General features: G+C 36.3%; 1 protein-coding gene across 2 annotated transcripts in view; it reads left to right on the forward strand.

The window, feature by feature from the left end:
• Positions 1-19,795, forward strand: part of CLIP4 (CAP-Gly domain containing linker protein family member 4) — a 49,111-nt gene that overhangs the window by 23,016 nt on the left and 6,300 nt on the right. For both annotated transcript variants that reach the window (XM_026048106.1, XM_026048107.1), the window contains 11 exons: positions 810-846; positions 2,881-2,940; positions 3,550-3,696; positions 5,171-5,310; positions 5,827-5,920; positions 6,660-6,821; positions 8,788-8,906; positions 10,694-10,930; positions 13,792-13,927; positions 14,653-14,793; positions 17,888-17,971. In XM_026048106.1, coding sequence (XP_025903891.1) covers positions 3,564-3,696; positions 5,171-5,310; positions 5,827-5,920; positions 6,660-6,821; positions 8,788-8,906; positions 10,694-10,930; positions 13,792-13,927; positions 14,653-14,793; positions 17,888-17,971 — 1,246 coding nt within the window. In that variant the 5' untranslated portion in view covers positions 810-846; positions 2,881-2,940; positions 3,550-3,563. The remainder of the gene's footprint in view (positions 1-809; positions 847-2,880; positions 2,941-3,549; positions 3,697-5,170; positions 5,311-5,826; positions 5,921-6,659; positions 6,822-8,787; positions 8,907-10,693; positions 10,931-13,791; positions 13,928-14,652; positions 14,794-17,887; positions 17,972-19,795) is intronic.

A 19,795-nucleotide genomic window follows, 5' to 3' on the forward strand; every position in this document is an offset into this window, starting at 1 on the left:
GATTTCACCCTCCTGCAGTGACAGCGGAGTCCCCGCTTTGGGGCCAGCCGATTTCACCTTCCTGCAGTGCCCCGAGCCCGGCACGGCACTCGGAGGCAGCTGCTGGAGCCTAGTGCCATGCTGGGCCTCCCTGGCTTTCATGCTGGGAAGCCGCATGCCGTTGCTTGCTTTGCTGCCTTTGCTTCCACGTCAGGATRGGGGGTGAAGGAAGATTTAAATTAACGCAGGCCCTGGTGACCCCTCTGAAATCAAGACTCTTTTAATAAAAAACTCAAAACGTTGCTGAGTTACGAGAAGGCTCCATGCTCTAGTCAAGAAACCCGAGTGTGGCTATGTTCACATGACTTTCAGAACAAGTAGTTGATATGTAGAAGTCTTGTTCCTTCTCACTTGTAAATTTTTAAATCTTAGATGGAGGATCATATACCCGTTAAACGTGTTTTTGTCAAAAATAACGTCACATTGATGACAAGTTCTCCCATTGAAGTTCTAACGATATTGGGTTTTATTTCTTAAGCTCCATTAACCTTTTTGAGCTACTGATCAACCTCTTTGTTGAAGGGAAAAAAAGGTATTTAGGTTTTAACATAAAATTTCAAATTACAATACCTGTTTTTTTAATGTATCTCTTATTGTAAGATCAACTTTTTTTTAGTGCATAGAGGTTCCATTGATGTTCTGTATAACGTGTGGATCTTGGGAAAACTGTGCTTGATCTTTAGTCTAGTCAGTGTGAGTGCCTGTGCCTCTGATGACTCCTTCAGATTTTCTTAATATTTTTCAGTAATAATTCTTTTTTTTACTTTCAGACTGCATTCAGTTACAGCAACGCATGGCTGGCAAATAGTAAGTATTACTGTGTCGCAGCGAGTACTGTAAACTTAGTGGTACTGTAGCTTGGTGTTGCTATGGAAAGGAAAACTCTGTCACTTCAGTCATTAGATTTCTCTTACTGTTTCCTACGATACCCTTACACATCAGATCCTGCCTGCTAACGTTGTCTGTGACTCTTTTGGAAGTTCTTTTGGAAGATACAGACATTCCCTTCCATTAAGTCTTGTCTGCTACATCAATGTTATACAGGCGTTATTAATACCTGAGACAGCTGTATTTTTGCCTTATCTTTCCTTTTCTTTGAATCTGTTTTCAGCCTTTTCAGGTGTGTTTGCATCACATGAACAGGTTGCAGTGTTCCTGTATTTGAGTTTGCCATGTCTGGGGTAGTTGTGGGTGCAGAACTTGTGGTTGCATTGACACTGTGTACTTTGGTACTGTGTCGTAATATGTTCATRTATTTCTAGATCCCAGTTAAAATTTCATGCTATGTGGGTGTTCTAGTTTGAGTCAGGAGGTAATGGCACTCGTGTAAATATTTGTTGCCATGCTTTGCAGTGGTGGGTAGACAGATTTGTCATGGCACTTGGGTCTTCATGTCACCTACCCAATAGCCTGATTGGTTTCGTTTTTGTGTTGAGTTCTTTTCATTTGCAGGACAAATTGTTTTCCCCTCTCTGGGTCTACAAAATAAATGATGTCCTGGATCCTCGCAAAAGGATGGATACATTTGTTTAGTCCACTACTCTGTCCACAATTGTCTTTTTTTGTCTTAATTTTCGGATGTCCTGCTCTAAATTTCTAATCCCCAAAACTCTTCATGGTCTTACCTTACAAGTCACCCATCTTCCTGTTTTCTATTTGCTTAGTAAGGTCTGACTGCGTTTCATTGATTTTTTTTTTTTTTGTTTGTTTGTTTGTTTTTGTTTCTTCACTGTTGTAGGGCTGTAGACAAAGCATGGCATTACTGAACTGTAACAAATGATACCCTAAAAAAGAGAGAAAATTAGTGATTTAGTAGTCTGCTAAACCATATACGATAAAAGAAAGTCATTGCTGTTTTGTTGTTTTATGGTTATTATAAAGTCATTGAAAATATAAATTAACTTGTCCTTACTGGATGAAAATGGTAATTGAAATAATTAGTGATGCTATTGACCATACTGGATGTGAGGATGCCTAAACCAGGGTAACTTGTTTAGGGTGTGGGAAGAAATAGTCCAGTCCTTCCACAGTGATATCCTCCTTGTTGTGCCAGCACATGCATTGTATAGTGCAGCAAACTGAGGAAATAAGCGACATGGAAAAATGCAKCCCTTTTGCATCTAGATCTCTTTCCTAAGCTGAGCATGAACTGTGCATGATGTAGAAGGAGAGGAGTGTTTTATTTACTTATTTAAGATTAACGYCCCTAATCCATTGTTAACATGTCTTTTTATTTATTTATTTATTTTTTTTTCTTTTTTATTTTAGCACATAGACTGTGTGAGGTTCCAAAATAACGTGGCAATTATTTAGGAAATATAACAAGTCTGTTGAAATATCTTTATGCAAGTATGATATATATAACAAAATAAGTCTTAGAAAAAGGCTACTTATTCTTTTTTRCTGTTCACTTGCTGTGTGTGGATTAAATTTAATAAAAACAAACATGCCTTGAAACTCCATATTTTTTTTCTCTATCAGGCAGACAATTTACTGAGTTGARCACTATGTAGTAATATTCAAAATATAAATTTATCATGTTTCGTARAAACACTGCTTTTACTCTGAGAATGGCATATGTAATCATGAAAGTTAAAGTTACAGAATTTAATTTTTCATCTGCGAGGTATAGACAGTGGTAATTCAGTAATGTCAGTTTTAATTAAGATAGCATCCCATTCTCTTTTGTACTGAATTTGCTCACGTAGATACCTTCTCATACAAGTGGTAGCCAGCTCTCCTCTGATCCTAGTATAGAAACTTCAACTGGAACGTAACATGGCCTGGTTGTTAGAAAATGTGGCTATAAAATGACTCTTTAATTTGTGTTTTCTCAACTAGACTGCTGCAAGGCCTGGACAAGTTGACTGGAAACACTAGGGTGGAGGTTACAACACTGTGGTAAGTACACTATTTTAAAATGTAGCAGGGAGAGGTTGGGAAAGGAGCTGATACAGAATCATGAGTTCAGGAATGAATCACGCAGTGATGAACTGTTTGCAGCTTTGTGTGGGAAGATCAACGTGATGAGAATTTGAGAAGAGAAGGCAGTAGTTGGTGGCGTGAGTTTTTCTGTTCACAGTGAAGGAAAGGAAATATGAGGAAGTAGTTGATGCTTYATGCTTTCACACAGGTGCAAAACTATCACTGTGTGCCTTCTGTTCGTCACATTGTTTTCCTCATCTTGCAGTTTTTGCGCTTGGACAAAATTTCATGTTTTCCATTAATAACATGCAAAATGAGTGGTAAAGTCAAAACTGYGAGTTAGATATCCTTGATGCCATGCTCAATATCATTAGCTTTTGCTGCCAAATGCATTTAAATAATTTGTGAATATATTACATGCTTATTAAGGGAATCTGCTTATGTTTTGCATACTTATTAAAGGAGAAATTTAAACTTTGCACATTTATGTCCTATTAGAATTAGTTCATGGTATTTATAACATTTAAATATATTATTTATAATATTTATTAGCTTATAATTATTCCTTTTTTTCTCTTATTTAAGTGGTTTTCTGGAAGATGACCATAGAGGATCTCCCAGAACCTTCCTTAGAAGGAGATTCCCTCATTGAAAGAGATCCATTTGTATTTCCAAGCTCAGAATCATCTGTTACTTTTTCAGTTGCTGCAGCACCAATGCCTTCAGACTGTGGTATGTTCTTTAACAGAAAATGAATTTGTGAAACTACCTTAACAGACAATGAACTTGAGTAATACTTTTAAAGGAAAGTTCCAAGCTCTTACTTTATTCCAAATTTTATTGCTTGTTGAATGGATTCTCTAACATGTCTTTAAATGAAGTTCAACATGAAGAACCCTCYTCCTTATACTTTTATAGTTTGCTTACTGTGTACATTTTTAATTATCATTTTTCCTCTTTCTATTTCGTCTGTGTATATGGTCAGATGTTTGTAGATTGTTTATATCTCAATGTAGAAATACATATTGCGTTAAGAGAAAATGCTGTAAAATAGCAACAGTTAAATGTAGGTAGGTATCTACATTACATTAAAATCTCTTATAAGAATAGTTATACTGTTTCTCTTGATGCTTGCAGTGTTTAAACTGTGTAATGTCTCTGTGCTAAGGATTTTAGTAATTGCTAAAATTACAATGCCTGTGAATATTATGGATGATGTCAATGGTGTCTAGACACCTTTAAAAAACACTTTTTCTATGTCTGTTTTTCCCATTTTAAGAAGACATAGATACATTATGGTCTGTCTTTGGTAGACTATGCTTCTGAGACCTATTTGATGAGATAGTGTGAGTTTGGGAACTTTGAGTTCCAAGTGATATGTTTTTAGTACACCTGTATTTATCCTTCTGTCCTATTCTGTCTTTCATAATTTATTCCATTCTGATTTCTTATCCACGAGAAAAGTTTTCCTTTTATCCTCCTTTAAACAGTGTTGTGATATCTGCATGTATCACATTTCATCTGTTGAGTTTTAACTTCTACCAAATAGCTGTTATTAATACATTCCTCTTTTTTTTTTTTTTTTTTCCCTATCACTTGCTGATTGTAACAATCTTGTAGAGTTGTTTTCTGGTATGGTTTGAGGTTTGCATGAGTAAGCTCAAAGCTTTCTGGCAGAATAATAATCATGCATGCCATGTCCGACCATTAATCTTGTTGACTGCTAGTGGATTTCCTTCATAGCTTTGATTGTGCAGTAAACTGAGGTCCTGGCAGAGATTAAACTTTAGTTAAGAAATTAGGAGATGTGTGTCAGTGCATGGCAATTAGGTTAAGAAGCCCACATTGTGTAGTGCAGGGAGATGAGTTTTTGCTGAATTTGACTTTTTACAATTGAGATGCAAATCAAAATTTATGCCAATTATCAGAGAAGAAGTCCTCCTGTTTCATTCTAAGCTTTAAATTGGCTTTGCAGTAATGTTATACTGGTTGCTGATGCAGAACTTTTTCCAAGTGTAAGAGAGACAATGTAAGAGGGAAAAGAGACCAGATAGATGTTAACGTTACCTGGATCAGAGATCTTAAATTTCCAGTGTGATCATCATAGTAAAGTGAATCTCTCCTATTCTTTGACTCTAAGATTGAAAAGCAGATATGTTCTTATATTTGCACTTAAAATAATTTTCTTTTTTTTTTTTCCCCACAGAGTTTTCCTTTTTTGATCCCAATGATGCAGCATGCCAAGAAATACTTTTTAACCCCAAAACATCAGTTTCTGAACTGTTTGCCATCTTAAGGCAGTGGGTACCGCAGGTCCAGCAGAACATTGACATTATTGGGAATGAGGTGAGGAATAAATGAAGATCCTTGAGAGCTTTCAGTGTTAAAGATATAATAGTGATAATGACTAAAAAAAAAAACAAAAAAAACAAAAAAACCCACAAACAATTTATTCAAAACCAGAATTGATCATAAATGCAGATACTGTTTTTGTCTCTTTGCATGTAGCTACTAATCAGCATCTTGTATTCCAAATACTTTGTTTTCATTTGGAAACATGAAGACCACCAACAGAAGTTCAGAACACTTGAGTATCAGGTAAAGACAGGTTGTTTCTTCTGAGAGCAATTATTTGCCTGATGCCCGCCATCTTGGTATTTTGATTTTCACTTAACAATTGTAAAATTATAGTTCACAAAGTTACAGTGAAACCTGCCTGATCTTAAGAACAGTAGTTCAAATTTATAAAATTTTTTATAGCCATTCAGACAAATCCATGTGTATAGATGCAATAACTTGCTGAATAATGGCTGTGTCAGAAATATCATAGAACTAAATTATGATTGTTGTTGTTCACCACAGATCATTAAAAGAGGTTGCAATGTGAATGACAGAGATGGACTGACTGATATGACTCTCTTGCATTACACTTGCAAATCAGGGGCTCATGGCATTGGTAAGTACAGATGTCAATTCATATGCCCTGTTTAATTCACAGAGGTAACTCACTACTACAGATATTTTTCTTACAGTGGTGTGTTTTTTTTTTTTTTTTTTAAGTATATGATTCTGACTCGGTAACTAACAGAAAGGAATATACAGAACTTTAGCAGTGTTAGGATTGTAACACGAGTAGATAGGGCTGCAACTGGAAAGAATAGTGAGTTACTAGTATTAACGTTGCAAGCAGTATTACTAGCTTAAAAATATATTTATTGTAGCAAAAGCTGTTTCAGACTAAGGTACTAATTGTGAATTGAGCCTAAGGAAATCTGAAGTTTTCTTAGGTCCACGAAATTAGAACCTTTAGATGACTGCATGTTCTTTTTATTCGTCCTGAAGTTAGTTACTTTGTTGGTAGTGAAAGATTTTCTGTTAAAATAAACTTTAGCACTATGGATTTCTTTTCCTCCTGTTTTGAGTACTAATATCCTTGTCTTTTTATGGGTGGTCAGTTACTTACATTAGAAGTAATTAGGTAATGTTCTGTAATGTAGTAGAGATTCCAGCTCTTTATGATAAAAGGCAAAGATTTTTTATCCTAATCCTAAAAGCAAAGCTATTTTACAGTAATTGGTTTGCTCTAGGCTTTTTAAGGTTTAAAATGCATTGTATGTAACACATAAGCATGTGCATATTTTTTGTAATTATTTAAATGAATCTCTAATGCATGCATTACAAAATTTGCTTTGCAGGTGATGTTGAAACTGCTGTAAAATTTGCCACACAGCTTATTGACTTGGGTGCTGATAGTAGTTTGCGCAGCCGCTGGACAAATATGAATGCTTTGCATTATGCTGCTTACTTTGATGTTCCAGAACTTATTAGTGTTATTTTGAAAAATGCAAAGCCAAAAGGTAGGCATTGTTACCATTGTTTCGTGCAGTGGGCTATATTATTGATCTTCTGTTGACCCCAAGTTGTTGTGTGGTGGTCTTCAAGGGTACGGTTTATCTACTGTAGATAAATAATTTCTAATTTCTTACTCTTTTCATTATCGTTATTAGTACATTTTATCTTAGTCTGAATTTTTGTAGTGAACGCACTTCAAACAGGCAGTTTGCAGAGCAGGGAAAAAATGCAGAGAAGGCAAGTACAACTTGGGTGAGTCCCTACTGATCTGTAGAAAAATAGTTGTTAATGAAAAATAGGTGTTAATGAATGTGTAACTTGTGAGCCAGTGATTTACTGACTCAGAGACACCCATCATCAAACAGCTATACTGCAATTCTTTCCTTTTGATATATTGTTTAACTATCTCCTATACAGAGTTCTGTGGTTACAGTCTTTTTGGTCAGAATTATTTCTCAGTTGTTAGAATTGTTAGAGAATGAAGAATTTGAACTTGTTTTTGGGTGTTTTTAAAAAGAAAAAATGAACGTTGTGGAATGAAAAATATTGCCCGGTACTATTGACTTTGATTGTAACCATATGAAAATGAAATGAAACTGAAAATGAAAAACTAATGCTACGTATTAAGTTCCCCATAGATAGCTTGGAGATAGTTATTCGCTTAACACGGTTAAATTGGTCACCTCACTAAGATGCTAAATTTAGCATTTCATCTATACATGTTTCTGTCACCTGTATTATGCAACTTAGTTGCAGAAAAATGCTATAGACAGTAGTGTTCAAATACTCCAAGCATGAAGCGTGCAAATCTGAGGAAGTCACAGTAATCTAATTATAAAACTCTATAAAGACATCAGTGATTTTTTAAAAATAAAGGGTAATGAGGTACATGTAGTGCTGCTGACTCAGTATCTGATGTTAGTTTCTTGTCAATATTTCTGTAAATTGGTTCACACATGCATAGAAAATACTTAGTTGATGGCCTTATTGAATATGGAAATGTCAGTGTATAACATTATATGGCTTCTACTGAGTTTTAAAGGCTAATGGTTTTTTGATGTTTTATATAGAAAGGGATTTTCTGCATTTATAGCTGAGGTAGTGATAGCGTCACGTGAATGTGGTCTTTTATCGTTTATGAGCCAATTCATTCTACAATTACTAAATTGGTGCTCATACTGGTACCATTGGAAAACTGTCAAAACTTGATCTGAACTTTGTTATCTTCAATCTTTTTAAATCCACTCGTTGTCTTTATCAGTATATATGAAGCTGATCTATACAGAAGTATATCTTCTATGCCAGTATAACTATGTTAGATTGTTGATAAAGAATATACATTGTTTATGACATGTGAAAAGGTATAGTTTCTTTTTCAGACAGAGACTGTAACTGATAAATGCTAGGAGCAACCCAAAAGTGGGAAGTTTGAACTGGAATTTGGATTAGAACGTTATTGCTAATGTTTGTAGGCTTTTGGTTTATCTATGAAATCAGTTGTCATTTTTAGTGAATAGCCATATACATAATTGACTTGAACTGACGTCTCTCTTGTTTGGTTCAGGAAAGGAGCCCAAGTCAAAACACATATTAAAACTGGTATCCTGGACAGTTACTTTATAGTAGGCTGAAGCGTATTTTGGGGAAACGTACCAACCAGTGGAAATGTATAATATGTTGTTTCTGTCAGATGCAGTACTGCATTTCCAAATCATCAGTCCAAGACCCTTTTCAGTATAGTTTTTTGAAAATAGTAATTTAAAAAATTGAAATCAGTTCATTCTTGGCCATTAGTAATAAAGGTAGTATAAAGCAGAGGTGTAATCACTTCTTATCTACATTGAGTTCATAATTATTGGTGTCTCTGCATAAACATTAACATAAAATACAAGTCTAAATGTCCTGTGAAGGAATAGGGTGAAACTTTCAAGTAACAGATTTACATCCCTCGCATATCCTGTTTAATTGCAGATGTGGATGCTACCTGCAGTGACTTTGATTTTGGAACAGCTTTGCATATTGCTGCTTTTAACCTTTGTACAGGATCTGTCAAGTGTTTACTGGAACATGGAGCAAATCCTGCCTTTAGGGTAAGGTGTTAGATTGCAGATGCAGCAAAAGGCTAATAGTTAATTGATTTGATTATCTGGGAAGGAACAACTGGAGGAGTGGAACAGTCTCTCCAGAGTTTTGGCTAGCAAAAGAAGTATTTCTCTGAAAATTTATTTGTGATTTGTAGTGGTTAATTTTGTCTGCTGTGCCATATTTTTCTGTTAATGTTTGTATTTTCCTGTCATGATCCAGCTGATTTGATTAAAATAGCTGTCAAGATGCTCCTTCAGATCTTACCTGAACTTTCAATTGTTAATACTCTTTCGTATCCTGCAGCACAGAAGTGGACCTTTTAGAAATGCAGGAGTGCACTCTTTGACTTTCAGAAATGCAGTGGCAATCTCAGTGTTAGTGTAAATAATTTATAATGAAGAAACATTAACTGCTCTGCTCACTAACCAAGTGATGAGTCTGAGRTGTAGTATATAGTGCTGCTGTATGTGTCTAGTCACAAATCTTGTGTGGATTTTGTGGCGTTAGGCAGTATCCCAGTTCTTTGTTTCAAATTCAGTCTTTTTAATGAGAAATTATAATTGCTTTCATGGTATTTAAAAGCTTTTATATACAAGTGATGAAGTGAAATTTTCTGGAAGATATGTTTCAACCACTTCTGTATGCTGTTCAGGGAAGACTTTTGTGTAAATTGCCTCTTATTCCAGGCAATACTGCATTGTGGTTTCACAGATGTTGAGATGTAGCATTAAGGTGCTCCTGCCATTGAAAATAGCAGTCCTGTACCAGTGTCCACTCCTGTCTATTTCTTTTTGCCTTTGCTCTACCCCCTGCCTTGTTTTAACCCTAAGGTTTGCAGGACTGGTCTGACATAAATCATAGCTGYGGTGATGATTGCAGGCTCGATAACAAACACCCCACACAACCTTAACCCAGCCATGTCCTGTTTTTAAAGTACACTCACTCAAATGAGGCTGTCCTTTTGCTTATAGAACGGCCGTATATTTGTAAAGAATGATAGATGTTTAAATCTTCAATACTGCAATAAAACTCTGACCAGAAGCAGTGTATGTAGGTTGCTTATTTGAGGGACTTCAGAGTAAAAGTGCTGAATGGGGATTACAACTTTCCAAGACAGACCAAGGGGATCTTATAGAGGACCCAGAAAGGTCTGTTTATAAGTAAACAAAACATGTATTAAAGTGTTGTTTGTCATTCACTCTTTTTTGGGCTATTTTCAAATACAGTTGGACAATTCAGACAAATTTGGAAGAGTTTGAGATAATTATGTTTCCACAGACCTTGTGAAAATTGGCAGACCTTGACTAAGGCTTTCACCAGCAAAGGTGTAAGTGGGACTTGCCACTGGGACAGCTGGACAGTCAAACAGTGGATTTGCTGCGTGTGTGATTGCGCTTGAGTTAAATTTAACTCCCAGCCAGTCAGACCTCTGCAGCCTCTATGGAAGGGGCAAGGGTTTGGAAACTAAGGACTCCTCATACTCCTGGAAATCATTCTCATGGAATATTCTGTATCTATATAAACATGAAYGACTTTATTCAAACATCTATTTGATAAACCATCTTTATTTGTATGTTCTATACATGCTATATGTATTAATAAAAATATATCTTGCTTTTGGAATAAGTGTCACTGAAGTTTAAACTATGCACAGTGGGAAAAGGTGGTTTTTATATTTTTTTATGTTCTATGGAAAATATTCAGTGAAGATTTTTTTTTTTTTTTTTTTTTTTTGGTTATTGTGTTTGTGTCATCACAGCATTAAATCCTATCCTGTGTTACATTTTTACAGAATGACAAGGGGCAGATCCCAGCAGATGTGGTTCCTGATCCGGTCGATATGCCACTGGAAATGGCTGATGCAGCAGCCAGTGCGAAAGAAATCAAGCAGATATTGCTGGATGCAGTGCCCCTCTCGTGTGACATCTCAAAGGCCATGATTCCAAACTACGATCACCTCACAGGCAAGGCCATGCTTCTATCGCTTGGCCTCAAACTGGGAGACCGTGTTGTTATTGCAGGACAGAAGGTATGATGAGTATACTGATGCTGCCCTCATAATTCATGGGTAGTACATTTATTTATTGGATACATATTTAACATGGAAGGTCTAAAGCACTTTCTGGAGGGCAGTAAGGATTTGGTTGCAAAAAGCCTTAGAGTAAGAACAGTTATATGTTAAAGTCTTTGACTACTATAAAAAGCTTTTGGCAGGTAAAATTGGCATTGGCATTTTGTTCTGCAAATATTTTTTTAACAACCTATTACAATACACAAATATGGGCTTGGTTTTTGTTAACGTTTTGGGTATCATTGGAAAATGATGGTAAAATTTACAGATGACCTTATGGGTTGCCCAGTTTTCATCCTTCAAGTATGCATTTGTGAATTGCCCTTGTGTGTTTCCAGAAGGCTGTAAAAGAAAATGCTTAATCCTGCTTAGCCTGTGGTAACCCAATTTCACTGGCGCAATGCAGCTGAAATCTTTGAAGCAGCGCTGTGCCAAAGGGATTGTTATATGGTTCTGCAGAGGTGTTAATACAGGTCTAGTTCAAATTCAAATAGCTTTTAAGAAGCTGTCTTTTAAGGTGTATTTGAAAAATGTTAAGTTGGTTTTATTACAATGAGTATTCATACGTTTTATTTGCTTTGAAAGCATGTTTTGAAATGTTTTAAAAGTGCTAGTATTTTTCTTCTTGAAGACTTCAGATAGATTTCTGGCAAGTATGAAAGGCATTTGTGAGCAAAATTTAATGTTTGAGTAACACTGTATATTTCTAAGCATTTTTTCTAATATAGCTTCAGGTTTGTACTTACCGCAAACAAAGTGAACTCCCCTGAGAGTCCAAAGCAACCTCCAGATGTATTGTTGTTTGGTGTGTTCGTTCAAACAGGGACAGGAAAAGGGAAGGAATCACTTGCTATGTGCAGGCATGTTAACTGGAATGTATAGAAAACTGCTCTTTGAAGACAGTAATGTGTCCATAGAGGTTTCCTTTGCAGAAGTCATTGCACACTGAAAACAAGAGGAGCTGATAAGAGGAGTTAATAAAGGCTTTATAGCAAGAAAGGGAAGAAATTAGTCCTTTGTGTATTTTTTCCTCCAAGAAAGAGCCTTTATTTATCTTCATATTTTTGATGCTTGCTGTGTGTCAGTGAAGGAAAAACAAGAACGGGATGATCAAAATGGTACCAAGTTCTTCACCTTGGTGCATTTCTCACTTCCGGAGAATACAGAACCTTGAAGGAGGGCACCAGAACAGCAGCACTGAGTGMGGTTTATGGACACTTTCTCCTGCTTCTACAGGCTCCTACCATACAACTTTAAGGCAGCTGGAATGAAAGAAGGGCAGTAGGTGCTAGAGGGAAAGTGGAGCTGGGTTGTACTTTAGCTTCCTGCTTCAGCTGTTGTTCTAGTTTTTTTTTCTACTTGCAGAAAGCTATATGGGCAGGGGTGTTGTATGCACATGATTTGGGGTTGCTCAGCTTCGTTTGCTCCTACTATGCTAAATTATACGTTATCTGAATGAAGACTCAGTGAAATGGGGTTGCGGGGACACCAGTAGCTGGGAGAAAACTTTGTTCTGGTTTCTACCATGCTTACCATGTCCTAGATGTGATAGAGAATTTTAGTGACTTTTGAAAGAAAGGAGTAGAGGAGTTTGGAGCCCCAGGTTTCCAGTCTCCTCCTCCAGTTTCAGGTATCTGCTGGCCCAGTCCCTTTGGTCCTGGGGTGGTGCTGGAGTGCCACAGGCTGGTTTCTGTCTGTGGCTTAGTAACCAAGGAGCCTGGCTAGGGATCAATGTAATGCACTGCCTGTAGCAAGTGAGCCTAAAGGACATCTTCAGAGTAACAGAAAAGTAGGTGCTGGGTCATACTTATTTCTTTAGAAAGCATTAAGAAAGTGTAGCTCAAAGAAATCGTAGCTTGAAGGGTTTTGTATTATAAAAAAAAAAAAAAAAAAAAAGTCTCCTGTCTGCTTATTCTTTTTCTAAAGGGTGGATTAGACAGTGAAATTGTACTAAGAAATGAACTAATAGTATTAAGGTCAAATGAGTGAAGATTGAGTAACTGAAAGATGAAAAGCTTTTGTTAGGAAAATTTATTTAAAAAACAGAAAATATTAATTTAAGTCGGTTTTAAATGCCTATTTCTCCCATCTTTGGTTGAAATGAAGCGATCTTGTAATGTACAGTTGTGGAGACTGAGGTCCACCAGCAAGACTGGTCTGTCCTGAACTTCTCAGTTTACTTACCTGTTCTGAGCCAACACAATGTATATGAAAGCAGCAACAACATGTATAAAACATTTGTTGAATTTTGTGTAATTATAAGGAGAGAATGAAAGATTAAAGGTTCTATTTGAAAAAGTTTCATAACATAAAAACTTCATAAGCCTTCAGCGAAGACTTGCTCTTTAACCTCTGTGCTATGTGTGCATCTATATATGTGTGTGTGTGTATATAAATATTATTTATGGAGTTTTAAATCTAGTGTTTATTCTATAGAGTTTCCAATTTAGCAAGATGTTGTCATTGATCTCATAAAAGACAGTGAAAATAAAGCTTAAGGTTAAGCATATATACGGTGCTGTACTTTGCTGATTTGAAGTTGTATTGTACAGTGGTGCTTGCTGTCTAATTCTTGTCTGTTACGAAAACTGTCAATAACTACTGCTTTGCTCAATATAAAATTACCCAAAAGGGCTAGTCTGTCTTGCAAAAAGCATTAGCTGGCATGGAAAGAAAGGAAGGTCAGTAATCAGGAGGTTGTTTTATTTGCTTTTCTCGTTCTGYTCTTGGAGGTAACTTGTCTTCATAATTTCTGCAGCATTCATATGATCAATGACTTATTTAACAAAGTCATTCTGTGTTGATGCTTTTTACTTTAGGTTGGTACATTAAGATTTTGTGGCACAACTGAGTTTGCCAGTGGCCAGTGGGCTGGCATAGAACTGGATGAACCGGAAGGGAAGAACAATGGGAGTGTTGGAAAAGTCCAGTACTTCAAGTGTGCGCCAAAACGCGGTATAAGCTTTGTATTTTTTCAAAGTCTTTAATTTTTTATTATACTCTGAATTAAAAAAAAATGTATTAAAAGATACGATCCTATTGGAAGAATAAGTACTTGGTAGTGCTTAATTTTTTTTATTAATTCTTTCAACTCTTTCTAATTCTTTGGCTGTTCAGAAAAACACTAACCAACCAGCCAAAACTTAAGGCAATTCCTTGAAACTGTTTTACTCTCTGTATCATTGAAGCTATGTTTTTGTTGTAACAGTAAYGGCAGTGTTTCTTTACTTGCTTTGCCTTCTTTTAAAGAGAGATTCATGTGTATAGCTGCTTTTTAATTTTAAGCTTGCACTTTAGGAGAATTTTATCTGGTTATTTTTGGTTATAAAACTGAGATTTATACATCATTTTCACTGATATTTCATTACACTCGTGATACACAAGGTCTTGTGTTTTGCGACAGTGGAGACTGAATGCTACCATGGGTGTTAAAAGGAGAGTGTATAGACAGTCTTACTAAACTTTCTGAGTTACTTTGGTCCAGTTGTTTCGTATACCTTTTGGTTTCCGTAATGCATTTGAGCTAGAACTTTTTACATCGCCTGTGCTCTGGGAGCTCAACAGCTACAGCCGTGGCTGAAAAAATACCAAGTTTATTTGATCTAAGAGATGGTAGCCAAAGTTTTGTCATGTTAATATTGTCCCTTGTTCTTTTCTGGCCCTTGTCATTTTCTCTGCAGGTATCTTTGCACCTCTTTCTAAAATAAGCAAGGCTTCTGATCACAAAAAAAGCTCTGTACGAAGTTCTTCTATGCGATCTTCACCTTTGGTTAAATCCAAGAAAATAGATGTGACGCACATAACTTCTAGAGTGAATTCTGGTGAGTGTTTTGTTGTATGTTGAGAGAGGATAGAGATATACCTCTATACCTCCTCCTGAGGAGAGATTCCTCAGGAATTAGGACCAGCCCTGTAAATCTTGATATTAAAACACTTACTTGTAATGAGTTCATCACTTGGTATGAGAACTTAGAAACTGAATGTTCTCATTAGCGGACATTAACTAACCTTTAAATTGTTACTGCTAGGATGCTGTAGTTGTTTTAGTGCTTCACAGAAGCAGCCTCCTTGCGGCCTGAATTTCCTGTTTTATGTTGCTTGCTGTACAGGCTGGCTGACTCTGCCAGTTCCTGCCTTTCTTGGGAGCCCTGCATGAGCAGGTACCTCTGCTCGCATCCGAACGTGACCAGTTCTGCTGAAATTGTGTTGCTCCTTTCTGAGTCTCAGACAGAGTGACACTGAGGCATGGGGACTGTCGACCTATTCAGAGATGCTAATTATGGTGATCTGATGCACTGCGAGGGGTCTTTATATACTGTGTGGAAAAAAAGGTTCACTGTGGTATTTATTCTCAAGCATTTAAAGTAACTTCAGACTGACCRTGATGTCAAATATCTAAAACTGTGTAGTTTCATTTACTAACATCTTTCTGAGCAACTTGAAACATCTCACTGAGATCAGTGAAAATGTAGACACTTCCTGTGTACAACTATGTATAGAAATGATTAAGTTTAATACATTTCCTAGCAAAATAATCAAGGAACTATTTGTTTCATTGTGTTCTATCTGTTCATTAATTTATCTGAATGAAATCAGAGACAAATTAGAAGAAAATGGATGTCCTTGTAGTAAGGTCTCAGTCTAGTGAATGGAGTCATATGCTTGATCCTTGGCTCTGTTTCAGTCGCTTAGTAATTTACTCAAATTACTAAATCCTTCTGTTTGTTAGTTCCCTACTTACATAGTAAGAATGATGCATCTTTGCTCATTTGTTGAGGCTGAAAGGTGTTTGCAGTATTGACTCTTTCCTGCTGTGTGCGTGCACAGTGCGCAGCAGGCGTCATTTGGCTCTTTGGTTGGCTAAATGATAATGTCATTAAATATATTACATTAGCATTTATTTTGTTTTTTGAATCCTGCTCTGATGACTCATGCCAAAGCAGCACAGCTTAAAGGATGAAAGGATATATATGCATTAACAGCAAGCTTGGTTAAGTGCCTTAAAATGTTCCACTATTTACCATTAATATGGAGCATATAGAAATAACGTGACAAGCTGGCAGAATAAATGCATAATTTATTTGGCAGAATCTTAGAGGATTTATGCAACTCTTCGCTATATAGATTGAGAGAGAAGTAAGCCGTAATCATGTATATTTACAAATAGCACAAGAGTTAAGCTATTTATAAACCAATGTCCTGCAAAAAGCTACTTCTCAGAATAATTATCTTGTTCACAGTACTACTCAGGAGCACATCTAGACTCATCTTCCTGTTAAATATTTTTCAGCTTTAATCCAGTTTGTTGTGAACTYTTTAGAGATTGTAAAACTAACGGAAAGGAGCATTTCCTGTGTCACAGATGGCACGTGCAGGATACTTCAATGATAAACCACCTTTTCTGTCACAAAGGCTCATGACTGTCTTTGTAAATTAAAAACATTTGATACCACTTTCAGGTAAAAATCAGCATGAGTTATGCATCATCTATCCAACACAGCTTACGTCCAAACCTAGCTATCAAGTTGCTTCAAGTTGCCATTTGTAAGATGTCCTTGTGCTGAAAGGTCCATTAGACTTAATGTGTCAAGCTGATTCACTGGCTGGAGTGGGAGGATAAAGCAAAATTTTGTTTTGCAGTGTCTATATGCGTCACCAGATTCAAGTTCTTTCATTTACATTTCATTCCTGTAGTACACTGGTTTGTTATCATCCTGGAAAAATAATTAATACACTTTTTTGTAGATACGATTGTAAGCTGCAAAGTAAAATTTACTTATGATACTATATAGAGATTTTAAAATTTGATTTGTTTCTGCTGGATTTGAATAGTCCATGAGATTCAATTGGTGATGATGGTTCTTTTGGGGGTTTTTAGAAAAAGGATTACTGTGATCAAAGTGACAATTGTGTTATCAGTCATGAACATGACTTTGTTGATCTGATGCTTCAATGGATGGAATATAAAATCTTTTGAAAATAGAATACACTTGCAAACCTTTTTTAGTTAGTTCTGTAGCTGAATTAAGCCGAGCGATAGAGTAAATAAAAAGTTTTCTCTTTTTCATAATTGGCAGAGAGAAATCATACGCTTCTTCGAGTTAGAGCAAAAAAAAGCTTAGAAATACAAATGAATTTTCACCAATTAAGTTAAGTTATGCATATGTTCATATGCATAACACAGCACTGGGTCTGTAGCTGACTTTTTGCTCTATGCCATTGGTATGGGTTTGACATACTTTGTTATTTATAGCCTGAATAAAGAGGTCTCAAAACTTCAATGCTTTACGTAATGTATGATGGAGATAGTATACTCCATGTAGTAAATGTTTTTGTTTATTACATATATAATAAATGTAAATACTTGAACAATTTAAATTATTTCAATATAAACGTTAATATTTGGCACATGGTTTTTTTTAATAGTTTGGTGGTGTCTTCTGGGCTTTTTAAAGTTGTCAATGGTTTTAACCTCAGCTAGAACAAATCTGATGTATCATTTTACCCACTTACGCAGAGTCTAAGAAATACTGTAGTTATCAAGGGTCCTAGGCTGTGTGAGGGTGAATGCACACAGATCTCATCATAGGAAATGGGTGAAGAGAAGAAGGGAGAGAATCCAAATACAACAGCTGASACTTTGGCACTGCTGTCTAGATGAGATAAGTAGTTTTACTCAAATCAGTAAAAACTGCAAGTAGGAGTCCATGCTATATTGTAGTGTTATATAAACGAATATATACTACTGCCTTTTCTAAGGATTCCAATCACCTGTCGCGTGGGAAGCACAGTGAGAGTGAAGTGATGAGGTGGAAATGACTTGGTTTATCTAGTAATTTACAAATCTGTCAAATTGTTTTCATACATGACTTTCATAGTCAGGTCATGTATGTTTAACTGTCTCCTTTTTTCTAGGCCTTACTACACTAAAAAAAGACAGTGGTTCTGAAACCACCTTTATAACTGCAGACAAGGCAAAAACTGTACCTGCAAAAAAAGGTAACCTCATTGATGTTWTTTTTTTAATATCCTGTGCAGAAGTTTGGAGAGCACAGGGGGAGTACTCTTGCTGTGTCCCCTCCTTGACAGCCATGCATCTGTGATATAAAAGCAGTTGCTTGCCAGTGTTCAAGTTCCAGGCACGTTAGTTTATAACATATATTGGTTTGCTAGGAGCAGGAGTAATTTGTGTGGACTTTTGACATATCATATTGCCTTGGTAATCACCTCTATAAAAATACAGGGGTAATAATAAAGACAAGCCCCTAAAGCTTATCTTGTAGTATTTGTACAGAAGGTCGCAGTTTTCTTTGTTTCTGAGATGCCTTTTGCCCTATATCAGTCACTGTTGCACATATTTTGAGGAAGAACTATGTACATGTTCTGCTGGAGTTTCTATTTTCTCTTGCTGCTGGCATGTTTGGGCTTTATGTAATAAGGTAGTGTGATCTAGTGGCTCTTAAAAACCTTGGCATTGTATTATGGAAGACTCATAGTAGCAAGCTCCAAGTATGAGAAGGAAATTCTATTTTTTTTTTTAAACTGCTTTTTATAAATGAATCATTCTCTGTAATTATCTGGTTTCAGAATTGGATAGTGACTTCTGCTGCATCAGTTTTTATGTACTGAACTTAAAACATAAAGGGCCTGCTTTCAGGGATGTCTTCAGCGTACTGTAAAGATTTTGAGGTTTCCTCCATAAAATTACATTGCAAGTGTTTGTAAAAAATATTTCTCTGAAATAATTTAAAGTATGACTTTGAATAGTTGCTTTTTGAAGAAAGACATCTCTTTATATCCTTGGTCAATGAGCAGTTGTGAGGAAGAGAGTTGAGGAAAATACTCAAGCACTGTCTTACATGACATTTTTTCAGAATGGAGTTTGTTACTAGGATAGAAAACTGAGGGACAAAATAGGAAGCTTTCAAACACAAGAACAAAGTATAATGTATTCTGCATGTGTAGAGAAATCTTGAGCTAAAACTGCACTACGATTTTATTTTGGGGATAAAAAMCCAACTGTAACGGTATAGAAAAGTATGTGATGAAATACGTTGTTGGGAAGAATCTAAGATTTTTGTGACAGGAGGTTTTTAAGCACAGGTCAAAGGTTCATCTGTCAGAAATGATCCAAGGAGTGTTGTTTGCGCCTGGTGGCGGAAAAGTGGAGTATGTGACCTGCTAAGGTCCCTTCTGCCCTTCTTTGCCCTCCTACCCATGATTTCCCATAAATGAGGTGTGTTCACGACAGGCTTACTTTTCTGTGTTGCTGCATTGTACACACATTTTGGTTGAGCTCACCTACAGAGGCAGGTGAGCTGACCTCTAACAACTCTGTCTCAGGATCTGATTTCTGAGTATAGAGTTACAGTGGGTGCCTGCACACACACATGCAGTTTCATACCTTGGACTTGCATTTGAATTTGGCCTGTTCAGTCACCATTCATTTCATATTTTGTGTTTTCTCTGTTGTAGCACAGCCGCAGCCAGTGTCTTAGTCTTCAGTGTTCCTGCCTCCAGATACCTAAGTTTTGCTGTGACCTTATAACCTCTTTCCCATTCTTTTTTTTTTGCCAAATTGGAGGATTAAATTGCATTAATATTGAATTCCTCTTATCACTAAATCAATGTTGATCTCAAGGTGCTTTTGCAAAAACTCATGAATTAAGCCTCTCAGCACTCTGGAAAGCCTGATAAATAGTATTATCTTCATTTTTTCACATTGAGAAACTGAGGCACAGTACATAACTTGTCTTTCTAAGCTTTGCCTTACTTGGAGTGAAAAGACAGAGAAGAGAGGGAACTGAGAAAAGACCTGAAGAA

This window comes from Nothoprocta perdicaria, unplaced genomic scaffold, assembly GCF_003342845.1.
Source record: "Nothoprocta perdicaria isolate Ctin4 unplaced genomic scaffold, notPer1 scaffold_51, whole genome shotgun sequence".
NCBI lineage: Eukaryota > Metazoa > Chordata > Aves > Tinamiformes > Tinamidae > Nothoprocta > Nothoprocta perdicaria.